The following is a 26,060-nucleotide window of genomic DNA, read 5'->3' as shown; positions in this document are numbered from 1 at the left end:
ATAACAAATTGTATGAGTAGATCTGCGGCTGAAATAGACGTTCCAGGAGAATGACTTCCGGATGGGAGCCGAAACGTCTTGATTCTGAAAACAGTGTCCAGATGACTACGACTGAAACCTTTTCTACGATAGAACACTCCTGGACGAATGAGGGACTACACCGTCTTAGTTCCAGGAGGTCACAACACAAAGTATTAGAATCCTTAAACTTGCAAAAAAAAATTTTTTTGACCACTTGGGAGCAGCAAGCTGGAAATACACCAGTCAATATTACATCTAAATGTAGCATTAATTAATTAACTCACTTCCCAAAAAATCAGCATAAGAAAATGCAAAATAATGCGTGTTTCCATCCACTACTGTTATGTGAATATTAGGAGTTGGTGCATCGAGAAAACAGTAAAGTTGCGGGCCTGAAAACCAAAACAATGAGCTTAAAGACGCTAAAAAGCTCCATAAAACTTTGAGTGATAACTCTTTGTGGGCTCATCACTACGAGCAACGCCTTTCACATGCAAATAGTCATGTGATCCATTGTTAGCATGAAAATATTGATTATAGCTGCTTTAAACACCACACACTGTATACTTTTATTAACAGCTTGAGACTGAAATAGATTTGGTCACATCAGTCGTGATGCATTTTGAGATCAAATGCTGCTTTTAGGGAGTGAAAAAAGGTCCTCACAAGCACACTTATACATACGTGTGTGTGTGTCTGTCAGAGGCCATCCCAACCAGAGCCCATAATGAGAAGCCACAGGACTCGTCATTAGTATTTTCTCCCGGTGGAAGGGAAGGACACAGCAGGCGGTGGATCTCTGTTTCATATCCAGAGCAGGAAGGCCATCTCTCACTGTCTCCCTCTCCCTCCACCTCTGTCCTTGTGTCTTTCCTTCTGTCACTCCCATCAAGTCTCCAGAAAGGTTATAGATATGTTTAGTCATCTACTTCCCTGAATTTACCATTAAAGCAATAATTTAGCTGTCACATTGTTAACAAATCACTGTAGTTTTTATTTTCTGTTCAGCTCCTCCAGCTTTAGTTGTTATTTTCTTTTCTCTCTCCCGCTTTCTTCCTTAATCTTTTTTTTTTCCTTCTCCAAGCTCAAACGCAAACACAATCTGTCACGCTGTCAAGACGCCAGTTAAACAACACGGGCATCTGAGATTTTCTGCATTTGGACTTGAATATGAGCGAGAACATGTGGAGGAGTGATGCTTTCTGCATGCTGCGTGACACAATAAAGCCCCAGGTCACAGATCAAGGCTGTGCCGCAGCATCTCCAGCAGAGTGCATCTTATGTAACATGGGAAGAAAATGTAATGAGGTGGTGCTGATGTGGCCTGGAGAAAGACTGGGGAGGAAAAGGTCAGGGTGTGATGGAGGCAACATTTCTTCTGCTGTGAGAAAAAAATGTTTTACTGTTAACATTACATTTAATCTACATACTCCACTACAAGTAAGTAGTAAGTCCTGCATTCAAAACCTTACTTAAGTAAAGGTGTGTAAGTATTATCAGCTATGCATTTTCCAGCTAATCCAAAGAGGTTTTTAAATTGTTTATTTAGCTGAAGACGTAGGGACATTTAACAGTTAATCCTTCAGTTTATCAGAAACATTCACCAAATTTGGAGATACATGGTTTTCACTGGACAGGATGGATATGGAAAATTGGAATCTGAAAAGTAACTAAAGCTGTCACACAAATGTAGTGGACAATATCTGCCACTGAGATGTAGTGGAATAGAAGTATAAAGTTGCATAGAATGAAAATACTCAAGTAAAGCACAAGTACCTCACATTTGTACTTGAGTTGGTTTTGGTGACTTGCTGAAGGACACTTTGACACAAACACCTCCTCGACCCACCTGAGCTACAGCTGCTACAAACCTGATCAAAGAAAACCTCTAACGGCCTGATTTGGACTCCAATGTCCACTAGTTGCAGACATGCTGCTTCGACAATCTGCTGCCATTCTAGCCGGTGTGCAAATGTCTGCCATCTTTATGAACCAGTTTATTTTTGATGGAGCTACTTTTTAAAATGTTTTATTTAATCTTTATTTAATCAGGCAGTCTCTTTTCCAAGAGAGACCCGAGAACAAGAACATTCAAAAGAACACAAACAAAAACACTTGCATCTCTTACGCACAAATTTCACTTGCGGATGTGTGTAAATTATTGTCGATTTAACTTTAAATAATTTGTTACCAGCTTCGTCCTACACACACAGCACATACTTGTGTTTATTAGTAGCGAGAGAGACGGTTTTCCTGCTGATAGTATACACTATTTAAAATTCAGATAGTATAAAGTACAGCCACAAAGCATCTGTAAATGAACTGCAAACATGTATTCAATACACTTATTACACACAAATTTTTTTTTCAAAAAATCTATTACTGGAAATATTGGAAATGTGGCTGCTGAAGGACATATTGTTTAAGTTGCTCCACTTCTTTAAACGGAGACTTGACGCAGCCAGAAACACAACACAGCGGACAGTTGCAGGATCACAACAAAACAAGCACAGAGAAGAAAGAAGTGGAGTTTATGGTAAAACGCAGCATTTATCATCCAGATACACTAACACACGGGTTCATCTCATTTCTGCTATTCTAATGCAGTACTCTAACTCAAACATATACTGTTTGCTTTCCTCCTCTTGCTTCCAGTAAAATGTAGGGTTGATTAGAAGATTTTATTGACTACTTTTTACTACTCGCATCTGCAGGAGCTGCAGACTCAGGAATAATTTACCAGGCGGGATCAGATTATCCAGCTCGTTCTCATTCAACTCTCTTTTAAAGATTTATTTTTATTCGCTTGCTTTTATTATTTCAGTGGCAGAGATTTTATGTTGTATTGAATGTGTATTGGTCATTACATACTCTTATCCATACATGTAGCACATGGCACACTGGTACCAGTAAGCACTGTGTTATTTTTATTATTATTATTATTGTGTCTTGTTATTATTGCTTGAATATGGTTTATCACAGGGTGGGAAGTTATTTGACCCTGAGTCACTGCAGGCCGTCGTGCTCTTGATTCAACATGACACTGTGAGGCCATCTGTGTTTGGATATGCAGGTCAGCAGGAGTCGCTTCAATTAGTTTGTGTTTATGCAAGTGTAGTGAAAAAATAACAAGTCAGTATTTTATTTTGTTTCATTTATGAAATTCTGTCTACCTAAATTTAATCTATTTTTCAGTTTAATTCAATACATTTATCTATTTGATGTCATTTTCGATTTATAAATTATTATTTTTTTATTTTAATTTAATTTAATTTTCAATCTTTACATTTAATTTCTTTATTTAAATTTAGTTACATTTCTAATTTGAATAAAAAAAAATGTAATCATAATGCAGGGAGACAATTTTTTCAGGAACTACAACTGCAGCAATAAATAAAATGTACTTCTGCAGACATTTTCATTCCCTCAATATTTCTAAAAACCTGCCTGTGGCCCTGAATGCATCATACATTTCCCCAAAGTGTCCCAGCGGTAGTATATACTGTATGATTAGCTTTTCTTTGAAAAATCAAGTGAAGATGTCAATTTTTGGAACAGGACAAAGGATAAAGCGAGTTTTTTACCTGCCCGAACAACTTCTACATGAGATTGTCAGGATTCCTTTGACCTTGATGAATTCATTATAACTTTGCAGACAGCACACAGTCAGAAGTTCCTTTCAGAGACTATGATCTCGGTGAATAAATGGTTTTAATATACATGGAATTGACACTTGCCACCTCTCGTCTCTGACAAATGTTTGCAGTCTGTAATGAAACCTCAGGTAGAGAGATTCTCATTTTCTACTAATGCACTTCCCACAGTGCTCTGAACCTTTTACCCACAGCTCTGTGAACTTGTTTTCCCTCCCCTGGTTGGAAGATCATGTCAATCCTGAGGTTTGCAATTATGGAGCAACATTTGGAGTCATGTTTGTGTCCACCTGATGATGTAAGTCCAAAACTCACTCTCTTCTAGCTCTGTTTTTGTTTTTTGAGGGAAATATCTGGCTTTTTAGCAGCTAAATGCTCCACTGTGTTCACTAGCTAGTGGCTAACCGTGTCTGTGTGCTGTTTGCTGGTGAGCAGGTAGTGTACAGTGAGCTGAAAACAGCTGCCTGCTGCGCCTGAAAACGACGCTATGAGAGCGGTGAGAGTGAACCAAAACATGAGCGTTAAAGCGGCTACAACATAATCATTATATTATAATAACAAGAGATCACATGATATGTGTAATGTGAAAGAGGCACATATATTTCATTTTTAGAAGATAACAATACCAAACCATGTCTCTTAACTCACACACAGCCCCTCAAACTGCACCAAAAACGTCACCTCCCTACTTTTCCTTTTCAAAGTCACGCTGTTTTGTTCCCCCTTGTTATATCACCATCACACTTTCCCCTCAATGTCACACTGTCCACACCTCCTCCTCTTCCTGAGCTACATCACCTTCACCTCCATGTCTCCCTCTCTGCAGACACAGCAGAGGAGTTTCAGCATGTTTTGCAGGTTTTCTTGGTACAGCCTTACTTGATCTGGTATGACGAGTAGCTTATAGTGAGTAATGCTAGATAATGTTAGCAAACTTTCCTTTAATATGAACACTCTCAGAGCAGTGAATATGCAGTACTCACCACTGATCCACGAGGCCTCGGGGTCGTGAACGCTGAACTCTGGTTTGTACAGATCCGCCACAGTCAGCCTGGACTTGCTGCTGCCAGGGAGCTCCGCTGGGAAAATACAAATAAGTCAAATCCAGTATATTCTTATAGCTTTATCACTAAAGAACAAAGGACAATCTGAAGAGGAAATATCAGTAAATTAGCGTACCAGGTGTGAGGACGACCACAGACATGGTGATGAGCGAGCAGACCACCGCAATCACCAGCAGAGAGATGGCGATGCCTTTCCAGTTCCTCTGCGGGGGGCTGACGTCCACAAATTCCTGCACACACACACACAAAAACAAGTTATCATTGTTGCATCCCACCAACTGGGCCGGTGTATAGAACTACAAACTTTAAAATACCCATATGTGAAAAACCATGTTCATTCTTTCAGTTTCAGGCTTTCCACCACATCTGGGAACCTGGCTGCAGAGATTTGCTCCTATTCAGCCACAAGAGCATTAGTGAGGTCCAGCACTGATGTTGAGTGACCAGGTCTGGCTCACAGTCGGTGATCCAGTTCATCCCAAAGGTGTCGGATGGGGTGGAGGTCAGGGCTTTGTGCAGGCCAGTCAAGTTCTTCCACACCAAACTGGTAAATCCATCTCTTTTTGGACTTTGCTTCGTGCACGGAGATGTGAAATTTCTCAACAACTATTCGATGGATTGCCATGAAATTTGCTACACATATTAATGTTCCCCTCCGGAAGAAAAAAACAACTGGTGATCCCTAATTTTTCATCTAGCACCATGAGGTCAAAATTTAATTTGATCCAATACTTAGTTTTATGACTAAATATCTGCAAAACTAATGACATTCCCATAAGCAACAACTTTGTGTTAATGGCTAATTAGCACATGTTAGCATGCTAACATGCTAAACTAAGATGGTGAACATGCTAAACATTATACCTGCTAAGCATCAGCATGTTAGCATTGTCATTGTGAGCATGTTAGCATTTAGCTCAAAGCCTACAGTAAGTGCAGCCTCACAGAGCCACTAGCATGGCAGTAGACTAAGTCTTGTTTCGATTTTTTCAGGTGAATTTGGGCTAAAAAAAGGATGAAAATTTAAGACAAAAAAATACTTTCTTCAATTTGTAAAAGGGACTACTAATGAGAAATACAATATTTGAAAAACCAGCATCTTAAGTTACCAATTACCACAAAAAGATAAATGCACAAGGGTTGACTCCAGTACCTCCAGTAAGCGTCTAAAGCATTGACTTATGTATTCCTTTCCTTTTTCTTTTCAGTAGATAACTTTATTACTTCTCTCCAACAGCCTATGCATCATATACAAACATGTATTGATTTTATTACCACTGTCCTCTATCCTGTCCTTGCTTCAGTTCACCACAGTGGCATCACACTGTATGAACAGTTTCTTTAAAAAAAATAAAAAATAAAACAATAAGAGAGAAAGAGAAATAAAGGGTAACTTGATTTCTGGAAGAAATAACTGGTTCTATATCAGATGGAAACTGAACACTGTTGTTTATTTCTACCATTATTTTCTATTGTCTGAATAAACAGAATAATACGAGGCGATATTTCATGTTTTTATGGAATAGAAGATAAAACACAGAATAAAATCAATTGTATCGATGATTCAAGCAGACTTTTTAACAGTCGTCTCTAACATCTAACTACCAGGTGAATTGATTTTTTTTAATTTTGCAGTCTCCAGCTCTTTTTAGAACTGGATAGTGAAAGGAGACAGACTCTTAATGCAGCTTACACTCATCCTGTCTAGACAGAACGGTGATTATCCACCAAAGAGAGCCATCAGAGTAAAGCTTTTTGCGCAAAAAAATAAAAATAAAACACTTGGCTTGACATGAAAAATGTAATCTGAGCGCTTGATTTTACATGTTCAGCCTTTCAGATGATGCTCTTATCTGTACCAAAGGCAGAAATTCAGCAGTTTGCTTAAAGACTCTTAAGGACAAACTGTAACTTTTTATGTGATGACACCTCTGACACGGCTGTCGGGAAGCTAACGGTTACATAATTTCTCTGGACTGATCTTTTCACTCTCACTTCAGGCTAGGATGATGAAAGTCACCTGTAGCCAAGACTTTAAAACGAGAGAGAGAGAGAAGAGGAGAAACTGATGCAACAAGGGTTTTTAGTTCAGCCTCGGATTTGGCCGAAAAACAGGCATGGACGTGTGCTCGGAGGTTTCCAGCAGTGACACTGCAGGGAATTGTAATAGGTAGCTGTCATACGGTGTTTAATTCACCATTCTTCAAAGCTTGAGAGACAGACAGAGAGAAACATCAAGGAAGACAGTGTGAAGCCTCTTTCAAACGTGTCAAACTGAATGTTGACTTTTACAGCAACACTACTTGTTTCCTCTTTAAAAGTTACATGTAGAAAACGCTCATATCCAATGCGAGAGAGGCGAGCAAGAAACACGTGTTGCTTTCAAGGTAGGTGATTTGTTTTTGTACAAAAAATTCGGTCTCTGATTGGGACAAATTCCCAGACAAATAAAACAAAGACAACCTTGATTGACAACCTGTCAACTGTCCTGCCTCAAACTGACACTTGCTGTGAATGAAATACACCAACACAGTCTTTTGTCGGTGTGTTTTTGTTCACACTAGGTGTCACAAACAAAGACTTGGTACAAAAATAGCTTAAGAAATACGCTTAATCACTTCTTGCTGAGAGTTAGATGAGAAGATTGATACCACTCTCATGTCTATATGAAGCTACAGCCCAGCAGCCGGTTAGCTTAGCTTAGCACAAGTACTGGAAACTGGGGGAAACAGCAAGCCTGGCCCTGTCTGAAGGTAATAATATCCACCTACCACCACCTACCCTAACTAATTAACATGTTGCATCTTGTTTGTTTAATCTGCACAAAAAACAAAGCGTGAAAACAACAATTTGCCATTTTACAAGCAGTTATGTGCCAGATTTATTTCTTGGCTGGGAGCAGTGACTTCCTGGTGATGTTGCCATGTTCACAGATATCAGCAATTAACTTACTGAGTAAAATCTCAGTGTTACAATCAGGAATAATGGCTAAAAGTGCTAAAATAACACCCAAGTCCTAATAAAATGGAATTATCCTTTAACAACATTTCAGCATGTTACAGGAGTGACGACAACAGTTAATCCTTTCAGGGAAATATCGGGACAAGACATTGTTTTAAATGTATTGTACCACTTTTTCTAGAAAGAACCAATGTGTATCGTGGTTATTAGACTCGATTGGAAAACTAACTAGCTAGCTTCATGTGATTAATCTGCCCAATTTAGTTATGGGTAAATTAAGAATTAAGAGTTTTATTCCAATAGGAGACAATTGGTACCCAAGATAAAAAACACTGTTCTTGAACAAAATAATTTATATACAAAAATAAAACCAGTGGTGGAAGAAGTATTCAGATCCTTTACTTGAGTAAAAGTAGAAATACCATGGTCTAAAAACACTCCATTACAAGTAAAAGTCCTGAATTAAAAACGTTATGAAAGTAAAAGTACACAAGTATTATCAGCTAAATATACTCGTTATGCAGAAACGTTTCTGCATAACGAGTACTTTTATTAATAATACATTATATTATTGGATATTATTACTTAATGTTGTAAATTGTGTGTAAAATGTGCAGCAAATTTTAGAGTAGTAACACGTACAGTATTCCTCTCTGAAATGCAGTGAAGTAGAAGTAGAAAGTAGCATAAAATGTCTTTGGACAGCCTGAATCCTTTTGTTTCAAATCCGTTTCAAAGATACCGACTATTGAAGAGCATTAACGTTACATACACAGTAGATTCACTACACTGCAGTACTATATAGTACTGACTTTAATGTCATTGAGGGATTATAATCATAAAACCATTTTGAAATAATTGGTCTGACACTGAAGATAAGAGGAACAAATGTGTCCAGGACAATCTGTATCACATGTACTGTTGGCAGGGTGGAGACTGTTTAATTAATGAAGCAGGAAAAACTGATTTACACACACACACACACACACACACACACACATTCTTTGCACACCACTGGGCCTTCGACTGCTCTCTGAGTATTAGTTCGACATCTCTGAGCTAATTCTCTGCATGCTCACAGTGTGTGTGTGTGTGTGTGTGTGTGTGAGCAAGATTTAGCAGACACTTCACTGCAACGGTCTGTTGATCAGACACACTTCAGTGGAAGTGTGGAAATCAAGTATGCGCGTGTCAGTGTTTGTGTTTACAAGTGTGTGTGTGTGTGTGTGTGTGTGTTCCCTGCTCTTACATCCCGGTGGGGTCTTTGACCTGAATGCACATTAACCCATGGGGACTTGTGTCAAAATTTAGGTCCCCACGGGTAGAGACTGCTTTCGGGGGGTTGGATTTAGGGTTCAGGTTACAATTGGGTTAAGGTTAGGGTTTTGGTAAGGGTTAGGGTTTGGCATTTAGTTGTGATGGTTAGAGTAAGGGGCTAGGGAAAGCATTGTGTGTGCGTGTGTGTGTGTGTGTGTGTGTGTGTGTGTGTGTGTGTGTGTGTGTGTGTGTGAGAGAGAGTTAAAGGGATAAAGACACAGAAATAGATTGACAATCTGAGTCTGGAGAAGACTTGGCTGTTAATAATCCAAGACACAAAGGACAGTGGGTTTTCTGTTGTATGCCATGAAACACACACACAGACATCTCCAGACGGGCCTATACCACCTGGCTAAAAATACTCAAAACCACAATTTAACCAATTGTACTAAACAACATCTCAGGCTATGAGAGGAAGAAGAAACACAACAAACAATGGATCCAAAAAAAGAGTAATACAATTCAATGAACACCTTATTAGCACAGCTGTCACACAATCTGGACCAATTAAAGGCAAAGAGAAAGAAAAGTATACCAATTACCAGACTACAAGAACTCAAAGACATGCTAAATGCTATTTAGCTCTAAAAGTAGGAAAGAGGAAAGAGAAATATGAACTACATTGAGTGTGAGACTGATGGACACACCAGACAAACCTGGCAACCCAGAGAAAACAGACCCAGAGTGTCAGTTCTGCCAACAACAAGAGGTCCAGACAGACAGAGCAACACTTCCTGCTGCACTGCATTTCGTGTAAAGACAGAGGATGCAAGTTCTTTACCAAAATAAAACTCAAATACAAAGAGTTTGACATACTTTCTGAACTGGGGAAGATTTTTAAATCTATTTTATTTTAAATCCTATTATATGCGTCTTTTCTATGGCTTCGTGTTTCTTTAATGTCTTGTCTTAATGCCTTTAACGGCATAATAATGGGACTTTAAAGCTAATATAGTAGCCAATAGTAGTTGTGATTGTTTTAATTAAGGTGTCCGTGTGTGTGTGTGTCCGTGTGTGTGTGTGTGTGTGTGTGTGTGTGTGTGAGATGACTTGTTTGTTTTGTCGTGATGGTATATTTGTTCTCGCTAGCAAAAGAGATCTTGATCCCGAATCTCAGACCAAAACAAATATTTCAATATTTACTTTGGGAAGCACAAGTCTTTCCCATGGAAACAGCAAAATGTGTCAAAGCATGTCACGGCCTGAGGGAAACCCAGCAAAACAACACATGAAGCTCCAAATCTAAACCCTCCAATTTTCTTCTATGATTCTCACCATCAACATAATTAATGATTTAATTGTCAAAATATATCAAATCTTATTATGCATATATTCTGTGTTAAATGATTTTTTGCAACTATTTGTTTTATCAATCCAGTTGTATAGCGTATTTATAGTGTTTTATAGTGCATATGTGTAGATTTGTTGTCTTTTTGTCTTAAAAAGTCTGAATTATTATAGTTGCATTGTATAACATGCTTTGGAAATAGCCTATTGTATTTGATTATGGTCATGCCAATGCTTTGCTGCGTCCAGCCAGGCCATATCTCTTCCTCTGTGGTGGATAATGACTTTATCTGAGTCTCTGTTATGCAACTCACATCACGCAACACAAGATTATAGAGCTCCGGTTCTCACACCTGCTCAAACGCCGACAACGTCTGACTTCCTGAAGGCAGAAATCACAACGCTGGCGTGGATCCACCAAAGGGAAAACAGTGGGAACTGCTGAGACTGAACTAATTCCAGAGACGGGGATGTTTGCATGGACAGTTTAGACAATAAATCTCACCTAGTTTACTACAAAGAATTACAATCCAAAGTGGGGAAAAACGTGGAGTGATTTCTGTAATTCTCAGTTTGTACATTCATTCAATTTATTCTTGCTTGATGAACCAGCAAGAATAAATCTGCAGTGGTGGAAAGTAACTAAGTACAGTTACTCAAGTACAATGATGAGGTACTTGTACTTTACTTCCATTTTATGCTACTTTACACTTCTACTCCACTACGTTTTGGAAGTCAGTATTGTACTTTTTACTCCACTACAGTTATTTACATGTATCAGATTCAGATTATGAATATAAAATATAAATTAACTAATAAATGATGATGATGACTGAGCTATCCAGCAGTATACAAAGTAGTTGAAATTAGCTCCACCTTTACCAGCTGCAACCTTAAAGTGATGTGCACATTAATGCATCACTTGGTACTTTAAGTATATTTTGATGCTAATACTTACTTACTTGCTAACACTTTTACTTAAGTAAGACTTGTAGCAGATGATTGCTACTTTTACTAAAGTAAAATATATAAGCACTTCTTCCACCACTGACAGTCACAACCCTTAAATCAATATTTACTTGCAACATGAGGACACACAACAAATCAGATAAAAATATTATATTACTGACTGATGCATTTTTGTATTTTAATAACCTCCCCATGATATTCAAGCACGAGCACCAGCGAAGCGCATCACAGTGTCCGTCCAAAATGTATCATAGGCTGGACTGTAGCGCCAGAGCGGATGTATCTCCTCACAGCTGAATCAATACAAATAAATTTGTCTCTCTTTTGTTTTGAATGTGTACCTCATCCTGCTGCGCCTCTTTCGGTTTCTTCTTCGTCGGATCTTTGGACGCTGTCATTGTGCCGAAGCCAGAGTCCTTCTTCTCAGCCTGAATCCAGCGGCTCTCCCGGTAATAACATCCAGACCTGTCGGCGCGTCAATATAGCAGCAGGAGCGGCAAGCTGGCCGGATTCAAGACAGGCGCGACTTCCGGGTGTGACTTTCAAAATAAAAGCCGCCTCACACGCTACAATCAGAGTGTTTATCTTGTGAAACAACCACACAGCTGTTTCTGTAGGCCTACTATGTAATGGTTTCAGTTTGTATAAAAAGTAGCCTTTGTGAATATTCAACACGTTTCTTCTGGTTTTACCTCTCTTTTTGTTGCCATTGTATATTTTACTCTAAGTTCATCTCATCGTCCTTGTTCTTTATGATTCTATTTCTTGTTTTTACTTGCATTTGATTTTTATTATTTGTTTTGTTTCCTCTTTTGTTTTCATTGCTTAGCACTTTGTAACTTTGTTAGGAAATGTGCTGCACGGATAAGGTTGATTTTTTTTTTCATCCTTAAATCAATATAAGAGTTTGCAGTACAAAGAAGGAAAGAATGCAAATATAAAATATACACAATGCCAAAATATATTAATAGGTCAACAGTAGGGATCGGTGAGGGTAGGGATGACTTTATTTATATAGCACCTTTCCAGACAAAGTTACAAAGTGCTTAAATAAATAAATAATAATAGTAAATAAAATCCAAAACAAAGATATAAAATATATACACAATGCCAAAAATATAAAACAGGTTAACGGTAGGGATCATAAAATATTAAGAGGTTAACAGTACCGGTAATGGCAAGGATGAATAGCATGTGTAGTATACTGTAGTTTACAAATATTGATATTTAGTAAATTATATATATATATAATGTTTTGTGTACAAATAAATCACCTATGTTTTAAAGAGAATAGTAACAGCCCTATTTTAGAGTCACTAAATAGTAATTAAGATTACATTTATATACTGTTTTTGTCATTAGCTTTTATTTTTTAATTAATGCAAACATCCGGTGTCGCGAACCTGAGTGAATGTAGCGCTGTCCGTGGTCCTGAAAATCTAACATGTCCGTCTGTAGGCTGTACTGTAATATACTGTTATTGCAAGGTTGTGGAAATTATTATAGTAATATGATTACTATACATACACATACTATACATACACTATACATATTAAAGGTGGGGCTAGTTATTTTAGTTTTAGTTACATACTGCTGAGGAGCTTGTGAATTTCCCTCTAGGATCAATATTATAATAGTATAGTAATATAAATCTTATCTTAACCTATAATAATACATCATAATTTATTTGTTGATTGTATTTTTATTATTAATCTGAATCTACAAAGTGACTAGTAGGCCTAACTAAAGGTACTGAATTAATGTAGCGGTGTAAAAACTACAATATTTCCCTCTGAAATGTAGTGGAGAAGTATAAAGTATCAGAAAATGAAAATACTCAAGTAAAGTACAAGTACCTCAAAATCGTAGCTGGTACAGACGAGGTATTTATTTACAAAGACTTACAGAAAGTGTCAAATATTTACTTGAAGTCACAGGGCCAGTGTATTAAACAGCCACATTATGAGTCCCCTATTAATTAAAGCTGCAACAAGAAATGAAGGCAATTAAAAAACTTGAAATCAGTCATTATATTAGCCATTAATTAAACTAAAAACCATGTCTGTGGTTTAATTAATCCGTTTTACTGACAGATTATGCTGCACATAATTAAATAAAAAAACATTAAATCTTCCCATCACTTTCTTTTCACAGAACTTTTAAGTATGTCTCTAATGGCAAATTGTAAGCTTGCAGTGACCCTATTTATGGCGCTTTTAACACTAATATGGTACAAAAAACAAAAATAGCACACCGATCCTTTCCCTACAGCCTTCCAGCACAGGCTTCTATGATAACTACTGTATTTATAGTTTTCGTGTGCATTAGTATCTGTATAGCAGTGTAATATTCCCATAGGGACTTACAATGTGTCTTGCACTTTGTGGTATTTTTACTTCTGGTGATGTCACTCTACTACTCCTACAGTGTTGCTTCAGAGCTCTTCTGTGACATCTAGTATTTGAATATCCCTCGGAAATAAATTATAGGATTACAGCTCTGCGTGTCATCGGAGAATGAACCGAGGCTCCATCTGAAATCCCTTCAGAGGGGAGCGAAGCAAGACGATCGAGCAGATCAGTAACCAGCTGGCCTTTCCCGCTGCCACGTGACTGGATGCAAACTGATAGGTGTCACAGAGAAAGCCCTGAAGACACAAACCCCTAACCAACACACACACTGTGCCCACTATCCCATCCAAAAATAATGACGACAGCAGGAGGTGGGGAAATGAAGATGGAGGAGTAGATGGCAAAAGACAAACCAGCCCTGTGGATATTAGTCTCCTCATGTGTGCGTTTTATGTGTGTGTGTCTTCTTGTCTATAGTTCTTAGGACCAAATGCTCCCACAATGACAGAAAAATGGCAACTTTTACGATTTGAAGACCGTTAAAGACATTGAGACTGCTCCCTTAGTTACTGTTGCTACGTCTGTCAACCTTTGCATTCTAGAATGGAGAGTGCAGTTCTAGAATGGAATTCTGCGCATTGTGGTAACGATTTTTAAGCTACTACTCGGAATTCGTAGTCATTTTCGAAAGTATGCATTCTTGATTTTAATCATTGGTACACAAAAGCAGGCTTTTCATTTCTAGCTGAAATGACTCATCAGCTGTAGTTAGCTAGCTAGCTAATCAAACTAACTTCAGCTCAGAGTTGGTTGAAGGCGCGGTCTCTGGCAGTGGTGGAAGAAGCACTCAGACCTTTTAAGTAAAAGTAGCAATACCACAGTGTAGAAATACTCTTACAAGTTACAAGTTTTTCCGGTCAGGTTAGCAATAATAAATATGCAACGTCCGGATAGATTTTCAAAATAAAGCTTGCTGAGAAACATTTCAGGTGACGGTCGCAGTTTGGTTAGGTTTAGGCACCAAAACTACTTGGTAAGGTTTAAGAAAAGATCATGGTTTGGGTTAGAATAAATTGGCTACTTCCTTAAAACAATCAACATTGACTATTGGTTTCACACAGGAAACAGACCTCATTCTCGAACCCCGGTCTCCGTTGTGAAAGTCCTGTGTTTGACCCATCCATCCATCCACCCCAACCTCCCTACACGGACTTTGTCGCTCTTTATACTACATTCGTCCTTATTAGTTTGAAAGTCGTGCTGAGTGTCACGAAAAACATGGAAAATTTGTGTCCACGAATCTATGAATTCAATTTCGTGACTATTTCACGACCTGCCGTGACACTGGGTTGAACAGTTATCTAACTTCCTTCTAAAGCCTAATGCATTTTTAAAATAGAATTTTAAGATCTTCACGGTTCAGCTTCAAGGGTTAAGGATGTTAGGAAGATAGCGCATGTGCATGTGTGCTTGGTGGACACTGAATGAGTGCGGTTTGTGCTCGAATGAAGACGAGGGGGAAAGGCTTGAGATAAACCAGGAGGGAACGAGGAAAGAAAATGGCAGCAGATCGAAAATTCTGAGAAAAGCAGAGGGGAAGCAGTAACGAGCAAATGGAAGGATGTAGGGAGAGAGGCTGAAGATGATGGAGGAGGGGAAGAAAAGAAGGGAGGTAGTAGAAAAGAGACGGCAGGAAGAGAGGAAGAGGGAGGAAAAGATCCTCAAAGCTTGAGTTGGACTCTCTTCCCTTCACCATTAAATATTTAACAGACAGAATCAGAGACCACATGGAAATGATCTCTCTTCCTTCGACCTCTGCTGGTGTTTGGGAAGTTCATGTCCCCGAGGCAGAAATCTCCTCCACGGTCTTCAGACGACAACCTAGATTGTGCATTTGTGCTTGTGTGTGCACATGTATTACTAGTTCTAGCATTTGTGTATGTTTGCATCCTCTTGCGTGCATATTTCTGTGCACCACCCTTCTTGCCTTTGTCCTTCAGAGTTTAAAATTGTGCACTTGTGTTTATCCATGCATTTGTTATATGTGACTTGTATCAACTACCACTGTTAATATGGAGACTGCAGAACCAAATGATGTGTTTTTATTGCCATTGTGATACTATTACAGGGGTTTTTTTTGTGTTTGTTCTTGTAAAATATTAAGTAGCTTTGAGCCTCGTGGCCTCGAACACAACAACCTGAGGATGTTTCTTTCCTTGGCTGTGTCAAGACCTTCTAACACCAATTTTACTTAGACTGGCACTTAATCGAACCTTTAAACCACTGGGATCAACACTCCGATGAATCAGCTTCCAGTGGGGAAAAAAGGCTGTTATTTTAAGTTTTTGCAAAGCTTCAACCAGCAGCACCAAACGCTGTGCAGCCTGTGCCAGAGGCAGCAGACAGGCAACACATTGTTTAATGGGTCACAAGCCAAAACAGTTGAGATTCCTCCTCCTCAGGTCTCTGAACCCTTCGGGGTTTCACTCCTGCTGTCTAATCGGGGACTGATTTACACCTGGGATGCCAGGTGAATGTAATTAACCTGCTGCCAGGATGGAAACCTGCAGGGCTCTGAGTTTGGAACCACTGAGGTTTGGTTGAAAAGAGTTTTTTAGATAAGGAAGGTTCCTAAGTGGGTTAATTGACCTAGAAGGATCTGAGGCGAAGTCCTGATAAGAGCTGTTTCAGACATAAGTAAATGTCTCAAACAGTGAGGAAAAGTGCTTCTCTTCCTCTCTGGGCTACACTAGACAATCCTTACTAAAGGAAGGACGATATAGCTGGCCCCTCAAGTCTTTGTTCGTTTCAAAGACGCAGCACTCTCTTAATTACATAGCCTTATGTAACTTTAGTTGGATGTGACTGTCTTTTCCTACAATAACTTCTTAAGATTTCTCCTTCCTGTCTTTCCTTGACTCTAGATTCCAGGTCAATGCTGCATTTCATGCAATGTTGGCAGGATGAGAAGAACAGGAAGAATTGGGATGTTATTCTGACTTGGGAGTGTTTATTCCAAAGGGGTTACCCCTGCTGTTAGCCTTGTAGTCAAACAATTTAAATTAGCCTGAATGAGCTACTTTACTGTACTTACCAGTTACAAACAAATTGTGTATAGCTCCTTTTAAATCAGATTGTTAATATTGGATTTTATTTAAATATAACTGACATTTCCTTTTCACAAAGGAAAAGGCTGACGCTTTTTTCGACTTGACTGACTGATGAAACTGCTTTTTCTAAGGTAACGAAAACACACGATTTCTTATTTTCAGGCGACTATACACTAATGAAAATATACTTATAAATATTATATTCCATTTCTGCCAATAGCTCCTCCTAAATGTTACACACTGGACCTTAAAGCATGAATGGAGTATAAAAATGCAACCATCCTAGCAGCTTTAATTACACTGACTGCAACAAATTTTAAGTCTGGCGGAAAATATCTGTGCGCGTTTAAAGATGAATCAAAGCTTTTCAACAAAATCGAGACTAAGAGGAAAATGGTTAGTTTTCTGATGTGTGTCTCTGAATATTTCTGATTTTAAACTAGCAGGGTCCTTCACTTAGCCACAAAAGTGCCTTTTTTCCCTCCAGTTTCTCAAACTAAATAAAAAGCCAGTCACAGAGTCAACAAAAATGCAGGACACATTGCATATAATCTTTAGTCATAAAGGATGGACATTTACTCAAAGACCAACCTGTAAATAATCACAGTCAAATTTAAAAAATGCTCAGTGTTTCAGTCCCCTCCATGAAAATGTATTTATATTTCAGTGTGTTTTGCAGCAGAAGGGGCCTTAAACACTGTACTGTGGGAATGCTTTAAATCTCCTCAAGGCCTAAATGTCCATTTATAGAAATGCAAAATCACAAACAGCACAGGCACAAAGACTGTGTGTGGGAGAGTGGTGCTGCTGGCAGATGAAAGCCATGTACCTGCAATATATATTAGTCATCTCCATAATGATACATGTGGACATTTTAATCTATATATGGGGATTTCATAAGGTTTCCGAAACGAACCGCATGTAAACGACGAGTACGTTTTCTAGAGCAAGAATAAATAGCCAAAAATGTGTTGTTTTTACACGACAGCTATGAAAAGCTTACATGACTATTACGCGAACTGGGCTGTCACAGGCAGCTTTAAGACTGTGTTTTAAATAAAAACACAGAAACAAGCAAACGAACATGCCTGTGTAGCAAAAGAATGGACAATAGTGGATGACAAACTAATATGTCAGAGTCAGTCAGGATGTGGAAGATCCACTACCTTGACCTAGAAAAAAGTAGGTCAGGGTTTACTGACTGGTCCATTAACCAGCCTGAGGCTTCAGTCAGCCGAGTGTCCTGAGAAAGATGCTTTACTGTCAAAAAACAAACTGCAGGGTTGTAAATTTTGCCATTGGGGTTTCACCATGCGAGGTTTTGGCCGGGACAGACTCCTGAATCATGAGTCCTGAGTTTGACTGCAGATGTCTTCGTTACACCCAAAGACCTCGAGGATCCAACCCAACCAGAACTGGGTCTCTAGTCAACGTTGGCTGCAGATTGGGTCAGACCTGGTTTACCCAGCAGGAGAAAGAGTCTGAAATGTCTAAAATGTCTATTTGCAAAATCAACATTTTGAATAAGAAGTTCTGAATGTACCAGTAAAAAGCCAGCTTGCAATCCACTGTTTTTCAACAGCGTACAATTACCTCAGACTTGGAGGTGTTGACTCTCATCAAGTGCCTTGGTGTCTTGTTTACGAATTATAATAAGATGGACCATGAATTGATTGCGTCTCGCCCCTCTCTGTAAACGGCCCGTGGCAGACCCAGAGCATCTGGTCTGGGAACACCGTGGAATACTCCAGTAGGAGCTGGAGGAAGCAAAGGAGAGGGGTGTTTGGGGGGCTACTTTGCTTAGTCTCGCATAAGTGGCAGAAAAATAAATGTATGGATGGGTCCGAAGCAGGCAAAATGTAGAGCTGAAACGATTAGTCAGTTAACAGATTAGTTGTCAACAAAACAAAGTAATTGGAAACTATTTTGATAATTGATTGTTATAATGTAATAATAAACCGAGTTCTCAAGGTTTTGGAGCATTGGTCGGACAAAACAAGCAATTTGAAGATGTCATCTTGGGCATGAGATCGACAGGCGGATTGATGCGGCGTCGGTAGTAATGCGGACATTGGACTGGACTGGACTGGATCTATATTCCAACTAAGGTTGAGCGGCTGAAACGAGTATCCGGTACAGACAATGTACTTTTTATGAGTACGAGTATCATCAGAGTAAAATGTGTCAATATCTTTACTTGTAAATATAGCAATGTTTATTAAAAAACTTGTTCTGTAAATAGTTCTCTTACTTTTGTGATCAAACACGTTGCCCTGAAGCTCAATTCTGAGGCTGTTCTGTAAATACTTTTCTAATAAATATAGCAACTTCTGATCAGCCTGTATCAATTTCAGGTTTAAATTGACAACTTCCGGTTTAAGCACCACCCAAGTCCGGTTTTAGCACCACCTATGGTACGGACATGAATACAGATTATTTAGTTGGTTGAACAGATACAGATAATGGTGTACTCGCTCATCCATAATTCCAACCTTCACCTATAGTCATGAGCTTTGGGTAGTGACCGAAAGAATGAGATTGCATATATATATAAGCAGCTGAAATTAGTTTCCTCCGTAGGGTTGCTGGACTCACCCTTGGAAAAAGTGTAAGGAGCTCAGACATCAGACATCTTCGCGTCAAAAGGAGCCAGTTGAAGTGTTTCGGGCATCTGACCAGGATGCCTCCTGGGCGCCTTACTTTGGAGGTTTTCTTGGCATGTCCCACTGGTAGGTGACCCCGAGGTAGACTCAGAACACACTGGAGAGACTATATATCAGATCTGGCTTGGGAACGTCTCTGATCCCCAAGGAGGAGCTGGAAAACGTTGCTGGGGAGAGGGACATCTGGACTACCTTGCTTAGCCTGCTGTCACCGCAACCTGACCCCGGATAAGTGGCAGAAAATGGATGGATGGATGGATGGATCTTGGGCTTTAGGAATTTGTGATGGGCATTTTTATCATATTTTTGGCATTTTAGAGAATAAGCAATTAATCAAGAAAATAACCAGAAGCTAAATGATAATGAAAATAATTATTAGTTGCAGACCAACCAAAATGACATGATCAAAATGTTATTATTTTCCTATTCTGCTGTTGTCATGTGGAAATGCCTCTGACACCAGATTTAGACCATCAATGGACACAATCTCTCCTCTGAAACATAATTTCATATTTCGTTCAGGTATTTCGAGTTTTCTTTGCTTCATTGTTGTCTAGGAACGTCATTACCTCCTCAATAAAGCATCTTTTTAGCTGAAAAACAAAAGCTGGTGAAAGTGTTTCCATTGGCTAAACCGTGCACCATGCAACCTCAGCATCCTGTGTTCAAATCTCACACAAGCACACCCTACAGCCCATTCATCACACTCTCACACACAACAACAGCCTGACACACTTTGAGTCCCGGAGGATGCGTTTCTGTTTCTCAGAGCCTCAGCTCACCCAGGAGGCAGCACACACTCCTGGGACTGTACGATAAAATACGCAAGTCACTGTTCTCGATTGATTCTCCAGCTATGAAGGAAACTTTAGAATGTTTTGGTTTAAAATATTCAGCCACCGCTGAAGGCCCACGTGTGATAACACTCACTAAACACCTTCCATAAGAACCACAGCGTTGTGGTCTCTATAAATAAGAGCGTATTGACACCTCACCTCCGGGAACCTGAGCTCTGGATCCATCATGTTGACGTCTCTCCAGTCAAAACACTGAAATGTGAAGCATCAAACTCAGGCAGCAACCAGACGCTCTCTCCTCCCAAGTCCAATTATTTCTCAGCCTCAAAAGTGGGAAATATTGTCCAAAAACAATGAAAAATGCATTTGTTCTGCATTGCAATGGAGTCAAAAACTATAATGGAACAAAGGAAGTAAAAGATAGCCTCCTCTCCTGCTCTTGCCACCAGCGTCTGTCTGTCTGGCTTTTCTATTCAGAGTAAACAGACGTCTGGCACACACACACATGCACACACTCACAAAACCTCTCTGTTCTGATTTTACTACTTAAAAAATGGTGTCATTCATAAGTAAAATCAGTCAACCCAGTTTCACTTGGCATCGTTAGTCTGATTATCTAATTCTGCGTCTGGGGATTTGGCTGGTGGTGACACTGAGGCCCATTGAGCTGAATTCACTCGGTTTCTGTGTTAAAAGGACAATCAGACTAAAGTGGGTTTAAAAGTGTTGAAAAATGTCAATAGATTTTTTTTTCTATCAAAGTATTTTACTGGCTTTGTTTGTCAAGAAAAACAATCCTATGATCACTTCTTTATTAACTCAACATTCATTCCAAAACATATTTCATCAATAAGGTGCATAAATGTCATTGATTTACTTTTTTAAAAACAATATTTGCCAATAGTTATTTTGTGATGAGGTGTTTTAAAGGTGAGGTATGCAACTCTAATCCAGTACACGTCTTTTTGTCAAATTTAGCGAATATCTCCTCACAATATGCTAGCTGTCTGTTCTGTGTGTGCGCTGAAAGAAAACTCTTGTTTGTACACTGCCCTGGCTCTGTAATGAGAAATAAACTAAATGGCTTGGACCGAGCCACACAACACTAGTCCAGCCATGATTTGTGTGTCAGATGACGTTAAACGACTTGCCCACGGACATTCAGCTTACTTTCTAGTTTGCCAAGATATGCTGCTGTTGTGATGTTAGCTACAGTAGCAGGAGAGTTGTGAGTATCGCTGTCTGGAGCTGCTGTGCTGGCTCTGGGAAACCGTCTCGTCCTCTCTGGCTGTTAGCTTCGCAGCAGCAACTGTAGCATAGTTTGCTAACGCACAACCTAGCTAACATTAGGTATATTACTTGCTGTGTCGTTGTTCGCTCTATATGGTGGTATTTGTCATGTATTGGATTTCTCCAGAATCGCATACCCCATCTTTAAAGGATAATCCTGGTGTATTACAACTTGGTTCTTTTGTTTGTAGTTTAATCAACATTTCTATCAGTTATGATAACATAAGTGGGGAGAAAAGCTGGTCTGTTGTGCTGGCTCTTTTTATATACACTTAAATTAATCATGTTAATTAAAATGTGGGAACGAATTGCATCTCGTACTCATGCAATAACATTTTGTGGCCTCGATTTAACTACTATTTTTACTATGTGTGGATCTTCCAAGATCTTCCTGGGCTCCGTAAAAACTGTAAGCACACAACTACTGCAAGTATGGTAGGTCAAAGTCAAATCAGGAAGTTCGTCTGTAAACTGTGATGGATATTATTTGGCAGGCAGTTTGGGTGGTAATTTCACGAAGTTCCCCTTCGTTTTCTCTTCTAAATAAGTTTGGCTTTTAAGCTTATCCACAGTTTGAATCAGTTTTTTTGAAAAATAACCCGTCCTAATGCTAAATGTCTTGAAATTAAATTAAAGGTTTATTATCAGTTATATTTATCTACATTGATGTAACATTGAATTACTTTATATTTTCATACAAAACAATGTGTTCTTTTTTTGTGTTGTACAAAACCAGCAAGGACATATGGATAGGAAGTTTATTTGCAAGTTGGGAAACAAACCGATGCTTAACTCTGTGACTCGAATGTTATGTTAATACATGAAAGGCAAAGCTAGCCAAAGCTATGAAAAGAAAACCCAAGTTTTAATAAACTGGAATAACTTTGTGTAATGGTGCTCTCATTTTTACTCTGTTCGCCCTGTGTTTGTCTACCTCAGTTAGTGAACATATACATTTCTAATATGCCAGGAGGGTGTTTGTGTATTGTATATGTGCAGGTAGGGCATGCTAAATAAAAATGCATTCTATTAAGGCACTGCATTCTGGTCTACCAAGTCCACTGTAGTTGGAAATTGGTCCCTGGAGCATAATAGAAGATCTAGAGGAGAGCCTTCTGTTTCTGAGGTAATAACACTAAAACCTGACATTTCCTGTTGATATTTTCAGTAACTGAAATATTTTCTGATATACAAAATCAACTGTAGTAGCTGGAAATAACTCAACATGATGTCAAGTCATCTCTTTTTGCTCATTTATCCAGAAGAATCAAAATACACCAAACAACAAAACAGATGTAGAAACTGAGGATGTTTTAGGATGAATTTTCCTATAAGAGACCAAAACCTACCCATGATGGGGCTACAATCTGCTGTTCAAAGATTTAAATTTTCCTGTAAGAAGATTAAAAGTTGCACATTTCTGACATCTATAAGTCAAGGCATCAGCGAGCAGCAGGAAGGCTGACAGACAGCAAGGAAAATCCCGGAGGGGTTTCAGTCCACAGGGAGGGAGTCAGAGTGTGATGTCGACTCTGCTGCACAGCAGGAGTTCAAAGTCAGCTCAACCTGCTCAGACAGATTATTAAAATTAAAGTAAGAGGTGTTGCTGTGCTGGAGGAGACACAGTGAACTTGTGTTTGGCTGATGCTGGCTTCCCAGCAATGTAAGAGAAACTGTCTTAATTAAAGCCCATTAGACTTCCAATAAAGACTCATTTATTTACACACTTTGTGGTGAAGCTGTGAGCAAAGATAACTCTTTATGATTCATTTGCCTTAACGTTAGCCGCAGTTCTTCTACCTGTGTCATCATCTTGGTGAAATCTGGGAAAAAAATACAAAAGGTAAACAAAGGTTTAGAAGGCAGGACTTACAAATACACTTATTTTGTTTCTTGCCGAGAGTTACATGTCTGTACAGTAAAAATGAAGCTATACACCAGCAGCCGGTTAGCTTAGCTTAGTTTGTTAGCTTAACCAACAGCTAGCTAGGAAACAGCTAGCTAGCTTGACTCTGTTACCAGCACCTCTAAATCTCACAAAATAATGTTATATCTTGTTTGTTAATCAGCACAAAGTTTAGTTTAAAAACGACAAGGTTTAGCAGGGGGGCTGTGCTGGGCTTTCTTGGCTGGGAGTAGTAAGTTGTCGTTGTTGACAAAACTCCAGCACATACACTTGATGTGGGGTGGGTGGAAATTAGCTTTCCATTGTGAAAACCTCCTGGAGCCTTCCCTCTTCATAACACAGTAGGAGTTTGTGTGGATCGGTAGAGGCTCAGGGAACGTTTTTGCCCAGACCTCAGCAGGGATGATGACCCCTTCATGTGGGTTATTCTTATTGGCATGCCAATGTTTAAAGGTGTGAGGTTGGTCTCCCTCCACAGCACGAGTTTTACCTCTGCTTCATCTTAGAATGATCAAACAGCCTGCATAAGCATTGCTTACTAACTACTAAAATGTGATTGAGGCACACACACACTGCTAGAAAATGTATATTTCACTTGACTGACTGTCAGAAATATGTATTTTTGAGTATGTGCGGTATGGAAATCAGTAAAAAAAAAAAAAAAAAAAAGAAGTGAGCTTCATATCTGAACAAAAAAACATCATTTAAATAATTCCCTACCTGCTTGTTGCAGGCAATCCTTGTGGGTATTGGTGGGTGTCAGTGCTCGATTCGTACTGGCTGCCCGATCCGTTCTGCACATGTGCAAAAGTGGTCCTGTCAGTCAATGGAGGTTACCGCAAATGTGCCTGTTAGCTAGCTATAGCTTCATATGTTTCCATTAAACTGAAACGGGGAAACAGCTAGCCTGGCTCTGTCCAAAGGTAACAAAATCCACCTGCCAACATCTGTAAAGCTCACTAATTAACCATTTAATCTGTACAAAAAAACAAGAAAGTTTGTGGTTTTACAAGCTCAGTGTCAGCTAACCTAAGCTGAACAGCTGCTGGCTCCAGCTTCACTCTCAGCAAGAAAGCAAGCATATTTTGCAAAATGTCAATTCCTTAGGCAACTTGGTGAGATTTCAGGTGTAATTTAGGCTTGAGAGTGAAAACTTTAAAAATGACTTTTTCACACTGAGTTTTTTTACAGTTTCCAGATCCACACTCACTCTTTTCTCCTTCGTCTCTCTCTAATAACCTCTTATATTAGCACCTGGAGAGAAGCCATGGATCACAGAGTTCATTAAGCTTTTACTAGTCAGAGGCGTTACAAAGCTGCTCAGCCCTTCCTTATCTCTGTCTCTCTCTCAGTGCTTTTTATTCAGCTCCATACTGGACCAACTGTGACTGACCTGTAGCAATTAACTGAACATCTGCTTGTTCTTTTTCCAGTTTTCTCTGTATTTGCCTCGACAGAAACGTTAAACACAAGTATGGTAAAGACTTTCAGCAGTGATTTTTGTTCAAATACATTAACTTGTGTTTGTAAATCTGATTATCTTATCGTTTACGTTAAGGCCTGTGGCAGTGTAGACCTGCAGCTGGGTGAAACTTTTCCAAAATAATGGCAATTTCAGTTGACACCCAATAATGAGGGAGAAGGTGTCATTACTGAACAGTATGTGGCTGGTTCTATAGCACCACTGGGAAGTGAAGGAATCACATAATGTTTATTTTGTGGAGATAAACTGAAGGTACCTGCTGTTTTCAGTGATGAATGCTAACAGTGCTAATGATGGCAATTAGCTGTATGCTGTAAAAGCTGTTAATTGCTGCAAGAAACAAATACCATATTCTCTGACTTTGTAGGGGGAAATGTAATTTCCTGAAGTGCAGAATACAATATACAATTTATAGCATGCTATTGTATTATGTATGAAAAGTACAACTAATATATATAATATGTTTGTGTTAATTTTATTTATAAAAATACCTTTCATTTTATGTTTCATCAATCGTTTCACATCCTAGGACATTTAGTTAGAAATGCTATGTTAAAAGGGCTGAAAGAAAACTTAAAATATATGTTTTTTGTCTTATTTTAATAGGGCACTTATACTGGAATTTTATTGTCTTAAGCATGTCATATGTTTTCACTGAAATTAGGGTCATCTTTTTTATGGCAACATACTCCTGTACCTGGCGAGCTAACTCGCTAGCCAGCCAGGCTAGTGAAAACTGGGGAGAGACAGGAAAGGCCGGGGAGAGAGAGAGAGGGGAGGACATGCAGCAAAGGGACCGGGCTGGAATCGAACCCAAGCCGCTGCAGTAAGGAGGCGCCCCCTCATTTTCATTTTCATTTAGACACCAAAAGAGTGCGGTGACATGTAAATGTAAATGCAGTAGACTGGGGGAGCTGTTTTTGTTCATTGCATTTGAAGATTTGAAAATGAAATGTCAAATTCAGTTTACATTTTCAAATTGTTAGAAAAGTCCATTTTGATTTTCTGATTCCTGAGAGAATTTATGAGCGTTGATTCACTCCGAAATCATCACTCATTCACTCCTCCCTACTCACTTTCTAGGGACTTCTATGTAGAAGACTGCATAGTGAGCTCATTGACAAAATAAAAAAAACACTTTCAGACACTACTTGCGTCATTTTCTCTGCACCGTTAATTACGTCATTG

At 39.0% G+C, this 26,060-nt stretch overlaps 1 protein-coding gene across 1 annotated transcript in view; it reads right to left on the bottom strand.

The window, feature by feature from the left end:
- Positions 1-11,786, bottom strand: part of LOC122871759 (inactive dipeptidyl peptidase 10-like) — a 48,196-nt gene extending 36,410 nt beyond the window's left edge. The window contains 3 exon segments of the mRNA XM_044187097.1: positions 4,658-4,753; positions 4,854-4,968; positions 11,614-11,786. Coding sequence (XP_044043032.1) covers positions 4,658-4,753; positions 4,854-4,968; positions 11,614-11,670 — 268 coding nt within the window. The 5' untranslated portion in view covers positions 11,671-11,786.
- Between the last annotated feature and the right edge of the window lie 14,274 nt (positions 11,787-26,060).

The sequence above is a fragment of the Siniperca chuatsi genome, linkage group LG24, assembly GCF_020085105.1.
Source record: "Siniperca chuatsi isolate FFG_IHB_CAS linkage group LG24, ASM2008510v1, whole genome shotgun sequence".
Classification (NCBI taxonomy): domain Eukaryota; kingdom Metazoa; phylum Chordata; class Actinopteri; order Centrarchiformes; family Sinipercidae; genus Siniperca; species Siniperca chuatsi.
This window is presented reverse-complemented; position numbering and strand designations above follow the sequence as displayed.